At 39.7% G+C, this 14,999-nt stretch overlaps 1 protein-coding gene across 1 annotated transcript; it reads right to left on the bottom strand.

Moving 5' to 3' along the window:
* Positions 1-223: 223 nt before the first annotated feature.
* letm2 (leucine zipper-EF-hand containing transmembrane protein 2) lies at positions 224-14,540 on the bottom strand. Its single transcript, XM_037097391.1, has 11 exons — positions 14,282-14,540; positions 13,463-13,531; positions 10,570-11,110; positions 7,769-7,912; positions 6,757-6,900; positions 6,123-6,326; positions 5,727-5,846; positions 5,403-5,522; positions 4,864-4,965; positions 3,400-3,468; positions 224-2,550 (listed from the first exon to the last, which is right to left on the bottom strand). Exons 2-11 carry the CDS (start codon positions 13,507-13,509, stop codon positions 2,494-2,496), a joined length of 1,548 nt encoding a protein of 515 aa, XP_036953286.1. The 5' UTR covers positions 13,510-13,531; positions 14,282-14,540; the 3' UTR covers positions 224-2,493.
* Positions 14,541-14,999: the final 459 nt, after the last annotated feature.

The raw sequence follows: 14,999 nt of genomic DNA, 5'->3' as shown, positions 1-14,999 counted from the left end.
ATTACTATAAGTCATATTGGTTAAATGCCCTAAAATGTAAATGTGAGAAAAGCATGTTTTGTTTTGTTTGTTTTTTTTACGCAGACAGCGCCACCTGCTGGTCATGAAAATACATAGACTTAAAATAGTGGTTAAATACACAAGACGATGGTGGTCATCACAGAATAATTGAATAACTGGGATTTTTCACAGGTATCGTCAACAAAGAGATCAGACACGACTGTAAAGGGTTTCATGATTTTAATCATGTGAATGCTTTTTTCCCCCTCAATCATCCCAACGCGCATTTGCCATGAAACAAAAGAGATGCATAAATTCTGGCAGGGTGAGGAGGTAACTGGACAGCAGTGCAAGTCTGAACTAAAAGAATCTGAAGATGACGCGCACCATGACAGCGGTGATGTTCCAAACCAATCTGTGATAGCAGTAGGTAGTAATAACTTCCAGACACGCACACACACACACAATGATGCTGAAGAATGACATGGAAACAAACACTGTTTCAAGAGGTGACACATGGAATTTTACTCAAGACAAGATGTTGCATCTGTGGACGCAGAAGAATGCATCCTGTCCAATAAATGGGGGAAAAAAGTACAACACCTGTTGAGTCTCAGAGGCACGCACAGCAGAAACATGAAACCAGTCAAGTGATTCCCATTATCTGATTGCTGGTCAATCCTTTAATCATGTAATAGACATCACGAGGCATCAAATGTGTCAGAAAACCGTCCATCAGATCAACTCAACATCAACATGACACATTTTCCTCAACAGCTCAGAAACAGTTGTTGTGTTAACTAACACCAACTGCTTAATATGTTGCCTCAGTCGGTAACATCTACACAGAATGCCGTCTCAGAATTGTGAATGTTTTTTTAAAAAATGTCCTTAATTCCCTTTTGCACCACAAGTGCAGAGCTGATTGAAAAGGTGCTTTTTCATCAGCATCAACACTGGTGATTAAAGGACGAGGATTTATTTGAATTTGGACTGATACACAGATCATATGGGGAAGGGAAAAGGAGACATTCCACTAAGAGAAAAGGTGCAACTGGGCGCTTTAAACACACTGAGGTGAAGGATCAAACCAAAATACAAACGGACAATGGTACAGTATAGAAAATCTGTTCTCTGATGAAAAATGCAAACACAACCACCATTTAACCTTAGGCACATATGTAGAAACCAATAATATAAATCTTCATTAGCAAACTGTCTGCTTAAAAAGTATAATTTATTAATGGAGTCCACTTCTATGATAGATGTCAAGGGCGAAAAATGCTGAGGAGACAAACATTCATACCTCTGAAATGAATGAATGTTACTCCAAGAATGCCAAATGTAGTGGGAGGGTTACAAAATCTTAAACATTGCTAAATATGCATAAAACTGAATTATACAGTACACATTTAAGTGGTAAACCTTCCATTAACAGCTTTTAGGGTCTATATTTATGAGCGCTTAATGAAGCTAGGGGAATCTGTCATAATGCTTTACATTTTACATTTTTTAGTGCCACAATGCCAAAAAAATAACATTAATCTCATCTGTTGCTCCTCCCACATGTTAATAATATATCTTTATGGGAAAAAAATCAAGTATTTCTCTTTTCAGTTTAAAGACATTGTAGCATCATAGTGTTAAACACAACACATACACTGTATATGCAAATAAAATCTGCAATTTCTTTTATACAGATTGTCCATTCAGTGGCTTACCAGTGGAGACAGGCTGCACTTTACCACAGTCACCTCTGGGTTTAAGGAGTGACCTCTCTCTCAATAATATACCAGTCTTTGTTTGCTAATTACAGCAGCAAGCAGCTACGCTATGTCCACCCTGTTCAGAAGCAGGGCCAGTCCAGATCTACTGCAACGCCAGCTGACGAAAACAGACAAAGACATTTTGACTGAACCGTTGCGTTTTAGTGAAACGCAGGTTCAGAATGTGGTGTCTTTTGGCATCTGATTCAGCACATCAGCATGGTCCTGCTTATTAAACAAAGATAAAGGTGGGAAAGCTACTGAACCAAAAAGTTCAGCAAACTATATCTGAAGAATTGATGACTTCTCTCATGTCCTGAACATGAGCAAAAAGGTATCCAAATAAAACAAAATAAAACTGCTAACAGAGACAGAAATATACAGGATATTTACAAATTTACAGGAGTAGGAGAAGGAGGAGACCGTCTAGACTGTAAGGAGACACCGTCAAACAGACGGGTGACCAGGATGGGCGGTTTGGGCTTCATTTCCAGGACAGGAGGTCAAAGAAATCACTCCGCCAGCTGTCTGCCAGTCAGGCGGGTTTGTCCAGCTCTGATGGAGAGTTTACAGAGAACGGAGTGTAACAATGTGAAAGCAAGAGGGTCGAGGGTACGGAGAAGCAGCTGCAGAGACGAAGCAGAAGACACAGCAGATCTTTCCTCCCCGAGCACACAGGGCTGTGAGAGTCCATCCCCTACTTCAGTCCATGGGCTCCTGCTCCTCTTTACACACCGTTGGCACTCATCTTGCTCTTCTGGGAGACCTCCGTTGCTGCTTTAGCCTATGAAAGGTGTCACAGAGAGTAGTTTAAATTCAAAATCCATATTTTCACATCGGAAATGTTCATGATTCATTGAAGGTGTCATGAAACAAATTTAATTTTATTTATGTTGCCTTTATTTTAGAGCGCCCAGCCAGTAAGTGACAAATCATGGGACAAAGAGTGAGATCAGGATTGTGCAAACTTGTTTGGCGAGGGCCTGAATGTGCCGGACTTTCATTTATATGTAGAAGTCCCACACTGCAGATTTACACTTTAAGTTGAATGAAACTGACATTGAAACAGCTGCATAAAAAGACAGTCCCAGCTGTCTTTTACTTTTTTCTAAAAACTAAAACATGTGGTATCAGTTTATTTTGAAGATGCTACAATCACACTAAAAAAATGACATGCAGAGGCTTTACAACGTGTTTAGATGTCATGTAGTGCTTCTTCAAATGACTTGGTTTAAAAAAAACACTTGGAAGTACGCACGACACCGATAGGTCTATATTTATCAGCTATTTTTAAACCTCACACAGATTAACTTGAGATGTTCAGCTACACCTATGCCAGTGGCTTTGTGTATTTGTGAGGATTATTGTACAACTTTAAATCTTCATTTCTATAAATCTGAACTTAACACTGACAACCAGTTTCTATTCTTTGTCTACAGTATTCAAGTTTCACTATGAAGCAGAATAGCTGGTTTTCAAGAATAGCAGCCAAGTCCCGCTGTGAGAGATTAGCATGTCATGTGGGAAAGATCAAAGTCAGGAAGAACTAACTGGATTATGAAACCCCGGGTACCCTTAAATCCTATACTGGTTTCTGTGGACTCCACAGGAGCAAGGAACACTGAGTGCTCACCTGAAGGACTTCTGCAGGAGTCAGAGGTTTGTCGGACACCACAGGAGCCTTGTCCCTCATCTCCTCCACCTACAACACAGATATAGACATATAAGATGAGGGGTCCTGAAGGACGATTTCTGTATGATTGGCCCCTCTAGAAATGTGAAATGCTAAACAAGTGTATTCTTTGCTATCAGGTATCTTTTTGCTGATTTTTACATTGATTAAACTGCCTGTCAGCTGCTGTCCTGGGAAAAAAAAAAAAAAAAACAATCTCCAGGGGTTTTATTCAGCTTTGTGACAAGGCCTTTTTTAGACAATCTGACGGGTATGTGCAGTTTAAATAGCCTAAAGAAATAATTGTGACACTTTGGGATTGTTTACTTTCTTGCTGAGAGTTAGATGAGCAGACTGATACCAATGTGAAGCTACAGCCAGCAGGTGATTAGCTGAGCTTAACAAAAAGACTGGAAACAGGAGGAAACACCTAAACCGTGCTTAATGAGTACAAATTCCAACCTGTAAAAGGAGATATGGATTACATAAATTAGATAGAGAGGTGTTAATTAGTGAGCCTTTAGAGATACTAGCAGGTTGATTTTGTTACTGTTGGAGACAGCCAGGCTATCGATTCCACAGTTCTAATCTTTTTGATTAGCTAAGCTTATCAGCTGATGGCTGCAGTACTGTTGTACACATCTAGCGTTATCAATTTTCTCAAGTGTATTTCTCTCTTGATGTTGTATTGCTGTATATTGTAAACAGTCGGAGGACTGGCATCATTTTGGCTGATCGTCTAAATGGATCCTGTAAACGCACTTTTTTGAAACCTAGTCTCAGGGTGGAAAAATTCGAAAACGCTGCCCTTGTGTTATCATTTGGACAGCAAATCCACATACTTTGCCTATCGATGACGCCAGCGCCCCACCCCTCGGCCTCTAGCCTTCAACCTCTTAACCCTGCAACACCTCATAACAACAACAACAATAACAACAACGGCAGACTACATGATAGTGTTTGTGCTGCAAACATATTGGGCCTTACTCGCCTAGTGGTCGAGTATGAGTCGCAGAAGCAATTCGACCTCATTATCGGCTCACACAAATTATTCTGATTTCCCTGCACTAGCCATTTTACTCTTCTTGTCGTGTCCGGTTTCTCCTTCTACTGTCTGTTTGTATACAGTGTGCAAGCTTTATCCTCATGCTCGGTCTCTTTTTCTATGTTTTTGGTGAATTTCAAGGACCACCTATAGGCCTGGAATATGAACTAAAGCATGCAGAGTCGTTTACAATGGATCCATTTGGACGCAAATATGTTTGAAACTATGCCAAGGAAGACAGGGGAAGAAAAGATCGTTTTGGTACATGTGGACATGGCCTTAATCCATAATGAAGATCGGTACTTAATCATTCAGCACTGGAGACACTAACTATTTGCTTTGTTACTCTGGTATATGTCTAAAGGCAACAGTGCACTGACCGGTCTGTCTTTGATGATGAGGGCAGGGTCCGTCAACATGTCAGTACTGACTGAGGTCGTGTTTGCTCCTGCACTATCCGCTGGAGGAGGAGGAGTTGCTTTCTGCAAAATAAAAACAAAACACCTCATAAGAACTTCACACCCCACAAAAGACTTCCTATTGTATTGCTCATTCAGTGGCTCTATTTGTCAGCATTTATATTGATAATTGATTAATCGTTTCAGTACTTTCCAATGCAAAAATACCAAACATCAACTTGTTCCAGCTTTTCACATGTTCAGATTTGCCGCTTTCCTCAGTCATATATGATTTAAACAAAATATATTTGGATATTTGGTCACTTGTAATTGGCAGAGCTAGCTGCAACCTAAATAGTTACAAAACAGCTTGTTTCCATAAAGAGAGCAAACACTGAACGTCAGTGACCCATATACCAACTGGAATGTTAAGCTGGGTTCAACATTCTCTAATCTGTACATTCAAATGAATACAAAATGGTGCAGCGTGTAAGACTTTAAGTGGACTGTAAAGGTCGAACCTCGAGTTTGGGGACAGGGGGGATGACGGGGGGTTTTGGTTTGAGGTCAGTCAGGTACATGGCTCTGGAGAGCAGCAGCAGCGAAGGAGGAACATTCTCCTTTAGGTGCAGGTCCAGCCACTAGATGGAGAGGAACATTTATTACATAGGGAACAATGACAATGTCTGTTTGTCTTTGTAAACAACAAACATAATTACAACAAGTACAAAGGTTCGTCTTTCGTTGCAATTAATTTCAGCCTATGGTTGTGTTAATGTGAGGAATCGACATTTAGTGAAACCAGGATATTGTTTCTGTAAACAAAATTAACATTAATTGCTCACCTGCTGCAGCTGCTGCCGTAGCTGGTCAGTGGTGAGACCAAGAGACCTCATACCTCGACTACGACACGCTGCCTGTAGCTCTGACACACTCATTGCTGCCACACCCTCTGCTGCAATCATCTGTGACGAAATAGAGAGGGAAGTCAAAAAACTGCTGCGCATGCATAAGAAAGACACTTGCACTCAAACATTGAGTTAGCTCGATTAAGACAGTGAAGTTCCAGTATTGCCAATAAAGCAGCAAGAAAAAACAGGATAACTCTTTCCTATGATGGATAACAGAGGCCAGTTTCAAATATCTCCAAGTTGTTGATGTAACACCATAGCATGAATGGACATCAGCAGTAAAAGAAATATGGTCCTGGCATGACCTCTTGTGACCGTCCTCTATCTCACCTCATCATCTGACTTGATGGTTCTGAGTTGCATCATCAGCTGAAAACGCAGCAAGTTGTTTGTGCCGATGGGCTGCAGCTCCAACAGTTTACACAGAGCCACGAGCTGTGGGCGCTCCAGGTGCTCCAGGGTCAGCTCGTCCTCAAACAGCTTTGAGAACCGGACGATGTCCTTCGTTGTGGGCTGCTCACCTGTGCCCCGAACCTGATAAGACACAGAGAAACCAGGCTGAGCAAATATCCTATTTCAGACCAAACCAAGTATATATCTTGTACACCTTGTTTGCAATAATCAAATCTGAACTTCAACACCATCTCTTTTACCTACTTTTCTATTAATACTAAATTCAAAACTACAGCATTTCAGGTTTGACAAATTAAGAGATGCTTTGCTTCCTCACTCAAAACCCTTCTCCCTCATTAATGTTATTTTTTTCTAAAATTATGGATGACCCAATGCATCTCAGATTCCCACTTAAACTTTAAACACTCAGCAGGCAACAGTCAACCGTTAGTCAAAGCAAAGTACACAAGAAACAGTACAACAATAAAAATCACAGACTTTGCTGGAAAAGAAAAATGTGCCTCTGGGCTGTTATTCACTTTTGGTAAACAAATGTTAGGCTGTACTTTACCTTCTGCACATATGTGGAAAAGCGCTGTGTCTCATCTTCTGTCTGAGCTTTTGCTTTGTTCCTTCGAGCCATCTCAGCGATGGTCTCTTGGAGAAACTTGGCCAGTTCCAGCTTAGCCGCCAGACCTTTCTTCTGCTTCTCCTCCTGCATGAAGGAGAGGGAGGGCAAACAGGTTAGTTACAAAACTGTGATTGCATGAGAAGTTCATAAATAGTGATAGTTCATTCTTTTTATTTTAAAAAAGATGTAGTCACTGTCTCCATACTCAAGTGAAAAAAAACTGTGGACTTCACAAACACTTTGAGACATTTGCAGTTAATCATGATGTCTTCCAGCAACATACAATAATAGCTCCGTAAAGGGCACTATGTTTTGCTGCTTACTTTAACATGTCTTGAAGTAAAGACAGTAATATTTTTGGTGAGGGTTTGTTGCTCCCACAGAGATTTTCACAATTTAAAAGGGAGACTGCTAAGAATAAACATGAGACAAAAGACTGTCTGGATTATTAAGGTTTTTACACTTTAAAAGGCCACTTATTTTTTCCTATAATTTTCAAATTTCAAATTTCTCTCTGGTATCTCCCACCCTGTTTTACACACTATTCTGCAATCTACTGTAGTCAACTCTGTGTTGTCCAGCAGCATGAGAACATATCTCTGAATCACTCAGCCATGCTCCAATACAACCAGGACACATCAAAGTAGACAGGTTAGCTGGACCAAGCACATAAACCTGCTGCTTCTCATTTTCAAGAGAATAAATGCTCATAAAAAGGAATGCCATATCACTGGTTTATTCTTTCGCAAAGCTTTTTGCGGGTTTGGGGACCGTGTTGATATAGCTTCCAAAGTAAATTGCCTGGATTAGATAAAGTCAGCTGCCTACAAAGCCAGAGGTACTTAGTACAGCAGCCACTGCCGAATCCGAATAGTTACATAATCATATGAAGCCTGTCATGAGGTCATGCAGGTGGCAGAGCGTGTGTGTCTGTGTGTACATGAACACATGCCTTTTTGGACTCTGTCTCAAAGGTGGAAGGCAACATCTCAGGGAAAAGTTTGAGGAAGACGGGAAGAAGGAACTCCATGAAAGGAACGATGATAAAGACCATGAAGGGCACCAGACGGAAGAGGTCAGCGCAGGTTCTCATCAGCTGTAAACACAAAGAAAAACAACACCAATTTTAAAAAAATGCAGACGGTAACATGAGCCAGTAATAATGTCAGTGGAGGTGAGTGTGCATGTAAGAGGACCCATTCCACGTGTACCAAAGCTCTGCCAGTCATCTTCTAAAATAGCCACAATATAGTTTTACCATGGCATGTGCACAGCTTGGGTCACTGAGGGTTGCATGTGCACCATCCGTCAGACAGACATGCAGTAACAGTATGTTCTTTTTCAATGATAAGCGTCTTCTCTAGGTGTCAGAAAGCTTATTTAAAAGTTGCATAGACATTCTTAAGGAAGAGCTCATGATAAGGTATAACCTTTCAGTACAGCCAGTTTCACTCGTATTAACAAGACTAGTTCAGCTGACCACATCATGAGATTGATGTTTCATAACTGACCTAATGCACAATTATCAGGCTAGACAAGTAAACTACTGACAATTTCAGATATTCCTGAGAGCAAGTAAACAGTGAAAATAAAGTAAAGCAGGTAAAACAATAGCCGGCACTTTGTCACATGTCAGCTGGAGAGACGCCGGTCATCTTGAAACAAAAATAAATGAATAAACATAAGCTAAAGCTGGACTGACATCATTACCGAGTGTCTGGGTTGACCGAAGAGTAACAAGACATAGAAGAAGTGGCAAAGATGTTTGAACAAGACTCTCACTCTACATATATAACATCATTTTGATAATCAAAATAGTTATTTATCATGTATTCGGTAATCTAATTCAAGCATCAAAATACTGAAGTTATGTAACTTGATTTTTATACTTTAATTTTGGTTTAATTCAACATCAAAGATTCAAATAAAGACAGGTAAAACAACGTGCACTGTAGAACTGTAAATATTTAAGTTTTTTTGTACTGTAATCCTAATAAGAATCCCGATTTTTACCAAATGCATTTGTAATCAGTCTACAGTTACACATTTCTTAATCAGTTTTTTTCTTTTGATTCAATGTTTTGTTTAAAATGGTTCCCAACAGCATAAGGTCGCATCTTTAAAATCTTTTATCAGACCACAGTCCAAAACACACATATAGTTCATTTACATCACATTAGATTAAGAAAATCAACAAATCCTAATGTGTAGGTAACATTCCACATTTGTTCTATTGACTATTAATCAGTGATTAAAGTATTTGTCAATTAGTTTTCTGTGAATCAATAAATGATAAATAAAAATGATACAATTAATGCTTTATGGTAAAATACTACACACAGTAGTGCAACAACCAATAGCCTGTGTATCATTGTAAAAATGACCTTACAACATTTCTCAACAAAAACAGAACTGAATGTCTTTAACAGCAGGATTAATGTCACAGATTAACAGACAGACTAATCTATTTCAGGGTTAGAAGAAGTTCTAACTCTGTCATTGTTCTCTGCAGGTCAGTGAACAATGATACTGGCCTTCTCAGCTCCATCCGACATAAAACTGGTCTGCAGACGGACACACTTACATCTGTTCATCACCTACAGGTTTGTCTAATCGCTGTACCACACAACTGCATACCTGCTAATGCTCACATTGGACGCAACTTCGGGAACACACAGTACACATTACTTATTGACATGTGAGGGTGTGAAGCTGTCAAACAAATCGTAAAGCCATAAAATATTACTCAATGATTTACTGATAACAACCCAGAGAAAGAGTGACAGAGGAGAGGAAGCAGAACAACTAATACGAAAGCGGAGTCTTTTGTAATGACAGCGAATAATCCAGATGATTGTAAAGGCACCAGACAGACATGCTGCTGTGACCTGGGGGCAATATAAGATCAATGCAGGAGACGGAGGCAAAAAAGAACAAACATTTCAAATTCAGTTGAGACGCAAGTTTGGGAAAGATAGTTATTTCGTAAAAACCCTAATAAGATCTCATGAAAAAATACTGCATGAATTGTGCTGCTGGGTCAATCAGCAGATCGCAAACCATCTTTAAAGGTGCATACTGTCATTTCCTGCATTGGCGATGCTGTGCGTGTTTAGTCAATGTAAGCAATTCAGATTCATATCATCAGTTCCATTTATCAGCTACAATTTCACAATTACCAATACATAGCCAATATTATCATAAATGTTTTTTGTACTTTTACTAGTGTAAGTGGGGGTGCCTTTACACTTAGCACTTCTAGATTTGCTACTATTTTCATCATCATTTCACTATTCTCTCAAACACAATTAGACATTTACATTTTTCTCCAAATAACAGTGCAAATCCTTTTTATTTATGTTTGCAACATGGCTCTGGGGAATGGCAATGACTTTGTGTGTGAAGTTACTCTCAGGTACATTACTAAAACAAACAAGTTTAAATTTTTACACTTAAGACACATAATAAGATTTGAGAAGCTTTATCATAAGATATTTCTTCCCTTCTGATGAGTTCTTTGGTTAGATGGAAATAAAACTTACTTGGAAGAAATTATGTTCTTGTCTGATGTGCATTTGAACACTGCAATTTATTTTCTGGTGTCCTCTAAGCAAATATGACCTGGCAATGTAAATTATATCGATCCCTGTGCCTGGCAGTGCAGGGTTTTGCAGTTTTGAGATTAATAAACACTTTAACATTAGACAGACTGAATCATGCTAATCCATATAATGCACATTTAGCTTCTCTTACCCTTCTCCTCTCCCTGCGTGAGAGCAGTTGTCCATGAAGCAGCCTCCACACCATCCTGCCTGCAATGTTGATGTCAATGCCGAGTAACCGGAAGCCATTGTAGTAATGCTTCAACTCATCCACAATCCTTTGATACAGAGGTTTTTTCAAGACCGCCCTCTCTTGCACCGGAGGGGAAGCAGCCGCTGTGGTGGTGGAGGTGGCCGCCGGAGCAGGTGCTGGTGGAGATTGGGACTGGGGCGCAGCAACCACAGAGTCCGTTTTTGCTCCTGTAGAAGCATCCTGGGTAGCAGCTGCAGGGGCCTTAGTGTCCTCCTGCTTTATGTCTTGGAGCCAAGCACCTGAGCTGTGTAGAGAGCGAGCGAGTAGGGCGGAGTTGTGGCCGCGGCTGAGGGCGTGGCCTCGGTAACAGTGAGAGTAGCCATAGCGGGAGTGCCTGAGTGTGAGCGAGGACGAGACGTGACGAGGAGGGTCTATGTGGAGATAGGCTTTGGAAGAAAGAGAGGAGCAGCTTTGCCTCTTTGATAACAAATACGATCCCCTGTTGACAAAGACAAGAAAAACTGGTTAATTTCTATATAGTACTGAGCGAGAGAATGTTTGAAAAGTGAGGAAAGAATAGAAAAGTACTCAAATGTGCGCAAGTACAATTTTGATCAGTAATGGGTTAATACAAATACAAAGGCAGAGTCCCAAATATTATCTAGTGTCAGCTTCTCATGTTTCATGCTATTGTAAAGTGAAGACCGCTGGGTTTTAATCTGGATAACCATTAATAGTTGATGTCATTTCTTTAGTATAAATATTAATACTCGATCATTATTTCTCTTGTTTTGGCTTCTCCAATGAGAGGAGGCTCTGCTTGTCATTTGTTTTTATCTGTAAGAAATTAGATATTTTTGGGTTTGGTTAAGTAGTTGGACTTAAAAAGAAACATCCTTCGGCTCTGCATTTTTCACTATTTTCTGACTAGTTTTATTGATGAAATCATTGATTTATTAAAAACTAAAAAAAATTATCTCCATGCTAAATGATAATGGAAAAAAATGTGAGTTAAAACCCTAATAGACTCTTAGGTAACTTATAGGCAGTTCTCATCATTCATGATATTTTCTTAAAGGTATGATTATTCTATTAATCAAAAATATAAGCTGCCCAATAAAACAATATTGATACTGTTTGTTTGCTAGTGAAATGCTAGAAAAATATGCAGGGGACTGGTAGATATGTTTCACTCACCAACCTATTGGCTGGCTAATAAAATCTGGGCATTCACAAGCCATTTGGCCAGTGTAGGAGAATAAAGTTAATTTTGCATCTTTTACACCTTGGTTACAGGCTTGCTGGTATAGTTGTGATTATCAGGTAACTATGTCAAAGTAATCATTATAAAGGTAGCAAGTAACATCTATTTCTTTATCAGTTAACCGTTATTTATTCATTTTAATAATTTAGTGTATTGACAGAGTACAGCTTTTGCACACCTGTGGATCGACAGGTGCACAGGAGAGGACCAGGGTCTGATATAATCAGGAAAAAACTCCTGCACACTGTTCACTTCACTTACAATTAAGTTTAATGTCAGCATTTTGTTACTCAGACCTTTAACAGGTTATCTCATCCTATCGCAGGATAACCAGATAAAGGCCCGTCATTGCCTTTTAGGCAGCTTTAAGATAAGCTACTAAATGTTCCTCCTATGTGACTGTAATGATCAACTAGCTGAGTAGACAAAGTACCTCCGTTGCTCAGTGTGAGCATCAGTAAAGTGTTCACATGTAGTAGCTGACAATCTTCTTCTTCCCTGCCTTTTCTGACAACATGTAGAATGTCTTAAAATATAGATATCTTCTATGACAACAAATTAAATAGCGCCCTACAGATATATTGGTTGACTGATATCGTCAGTCGATATTGGTCTATTACAGATATATCATGTGATTTTTACTTTTAAAAATGCATTTTTTTAGAGATTAAAATTCAGAAAAAGATACTTGGAGTAATCTGTATTTAAATTCAGTCAGATTGTTTCAATGCAGTGATGTCATTATAGACAGTAAAGTTATCGTTGATTTGTATCCTACGATTATAAATATCTTTGTCACCAGTGCTTGAAATGAACTTTTCAGGGATCATTGCAAAAGAGTGCTTACAAGCCAATATACAGATATCAGAATTTTATAGTCCATAATATCAGTAAGAGCCCCACAAATCTCGTTGCTGTCAGACTCCTTATTTTAAGTAGTTATATAGTTATGTATGTGGAGAGTTTATTTTCTGTAAACTCCATTGTAACCATATAGGAAAGGTTGTCCATGGCTAATTAAAGAACAAATACCTGATGCGAAATCAAAGGCAACATTGGCCGTATAAATCCAAAAATAACAAAATCATTCGAATCTTGTATTGATGGTATAATAAACTATAAACAGTTCACAATTTGGTATACATCACCATGTTGCCCAGCCCTTATGTAGACTATGTTAAATAAAAGTGCCACAATCTGACAACTCCACTTGCAGTGGTCATGAAAGTTTAAGGCGCTAAAAGTGAGGACAACCCAGGACTATCGGGTGTAAACTGAGCTTTCTGTTAAAAACTCTTGGGTTTTACTCTTGTAGCCCAGTTTCTGATCTTGCGTCACGAGTCTACAATAGGTTAACCTCTGACGGGTGATTGGAGTCATGGGATACATTGAACAGGCTTTACTGTAGCAGACATTATGTAAACAGAGACAGTCTGTCATTTTGCCTCTCCTTCAACACAGCCGAGACTGCAGTCAAGAGCATGTAATTACCACGGAGTTTTGTGAGCAGTAACTAGTTGTGCATTAGAGGGACACACACAGCTTTGCATTGCGGGGGTTCTGGTTATACTAGTGTAGCCCACTTACCTCGATCTTGTGACTGCAAAGAGCACCTGGTGACTAAAGACGGCCATTGCAGGGGCAGATTACAATATTCTGTTGGGACAGACACGGACAGAGAGGGGGACAGTGTGAGAACATGCAGGTATCCGATTGCAATTCACTCCTACAGTGCAGCAACAGGCTGACTGGAAAAATACAGAAAGCAGAACATGGACAACATATCAAACACGTACAATCAAACACGAGCTCCTTCTAAATATACAGATGACAGGCGTCGTGTTTTGTAAGTGGCCGACTTGTTAATGGCTTAAATGTGATAGAGCTAACATTAGCATGAGCACAACGGGACAGCATGTTGGCTCAGTATTATATAACAACACCACCACGATACAGCTTCACACGAGTTACTTTTCTGACAGGAGTCACATAACAATCCGGTCATCTACTCAATTTTCCTTAGCTTAAATCAACAGATTCTCTCAAATCAATATTAGAAGTTAGGAAAACACTCACAGATATTCCTCAATACAGCTGCTGTTGAATTGACGTAATTTAACTACTAAACCACAACATTCTGGAAATTTGCCTAAAACGTTAGCTAAAGTTGACTGTTAATAACGTAACTCCCAAATCACACATCCCAACTATCCCCTAATAGTTGGGCTAAAATCAATGTTTCCACGGTAGAAACCTTTAAAACGCAACGCTGCCGGTAGAATCACATTAGCATCATGCTAATAAATTCACCATAGGCTTGCACACAGCGCTAGCCAAGCCGGTTAGCTTGCTGCCTGGCTAAGCTAGCTGGTGAAATGGCAGTCCGCAGATGACGAGAGCACTAACCTCCAGCGTCAATGACGGAGCTATGGCTGCCGCTGCTGACTGGGCGTCGAAAGGCTTCTTGGTGAGACGAAAATAATATAATCCATCCACAACAATCGGTCGAGGTAAACGGGAGCGACGAAAATGACTCCTGGAGAGATGATAAACCCATTTACGGTAGGTTTATACGTTTAAATCGCTCTTAGAGGCGTCGTGTTTCAGCTCCCGGCCGTCTTGTAGGTGTGTGCAGCCTTCGCAGGCAGCTGCACTGAAAGGTCACAGTGTACATGCGTGAATGTTGTGTGCGTACCAGCCGAAGATCGTATGTGTGAAAGATGATTACTCTTGTGTGTAAAAAAAAAACTGTCTTTCTTCCTTCCCTCAGTCCTTCCTCCCTAGTGTTATTTTGTCTCTATACTTATCAAGATTAATTACTCCAGCTCAGTGCAGTCCGTCAGATATCTTATTTTTTAAAAAAAACAAACATTGTGAATGGGGTGGTTGATCATCAATATTTGAACTCCTCTTTTTTTATTAGAGAACAATTGACAAATTATTTTCTCAATCAGCTCCTCCTTGTAACTCACCTGTAATCAGGTCAAGAATCTTTCCCAGTCATGTTACAATCCTAGGTAGTACCAAATCAGATAAACAGCTATACCACAAACGCATTTTGTTCACATTATCCACAAAGCTTCGTGGTGTACATTAATAGACTACAAAAATAAATGTGATACCA

The sequence above is a fragment of the Acanthopagrus latus genome, chromosome 5 (assembly GCF_904848185.1).
Source record: "Acanthopagrus latus isolate v.2019 chromosome 5, fAcaLat1.1, whole genome shotgun sequence".
In the NCBI taxonomy this organism is placed as follows: Eukaryota; Metazoa; Chordata; class Actinopteri; order Spariformes; family Sparidae; genus Acanthopagrus; species Acanthopagrus latus.
Note: the sequence above shows the minus strand (reverse complement) of the source record. Positions and strands in the feature narration are given on the sequence as shown.

Bases quoted from the DNA above. Each gene is read 5' to 3' on its own strand.
- letm2 (XM_037097391.1), bottom strand. From the start codon at position 13,509: ATGGCCGTCTTTAGTCACCAGGTGCTCTTTGCAGTCACAAGATCGAG. The intron at 5,847-6,122 runs GTGAGATAGAGG...ATTTCGTCACAG, and splicing joins CCATCAAGTCAGATGATGAG to ATGATTGCAGCAGAGGGTGT. The intron at 3,469-4,863 runs GTCAGTGCACTG...TCTGTGTTGTAG, and splicing joins TCATCATCAAAGACAGACCG to GTGGAGGAGATGAGGGACAA.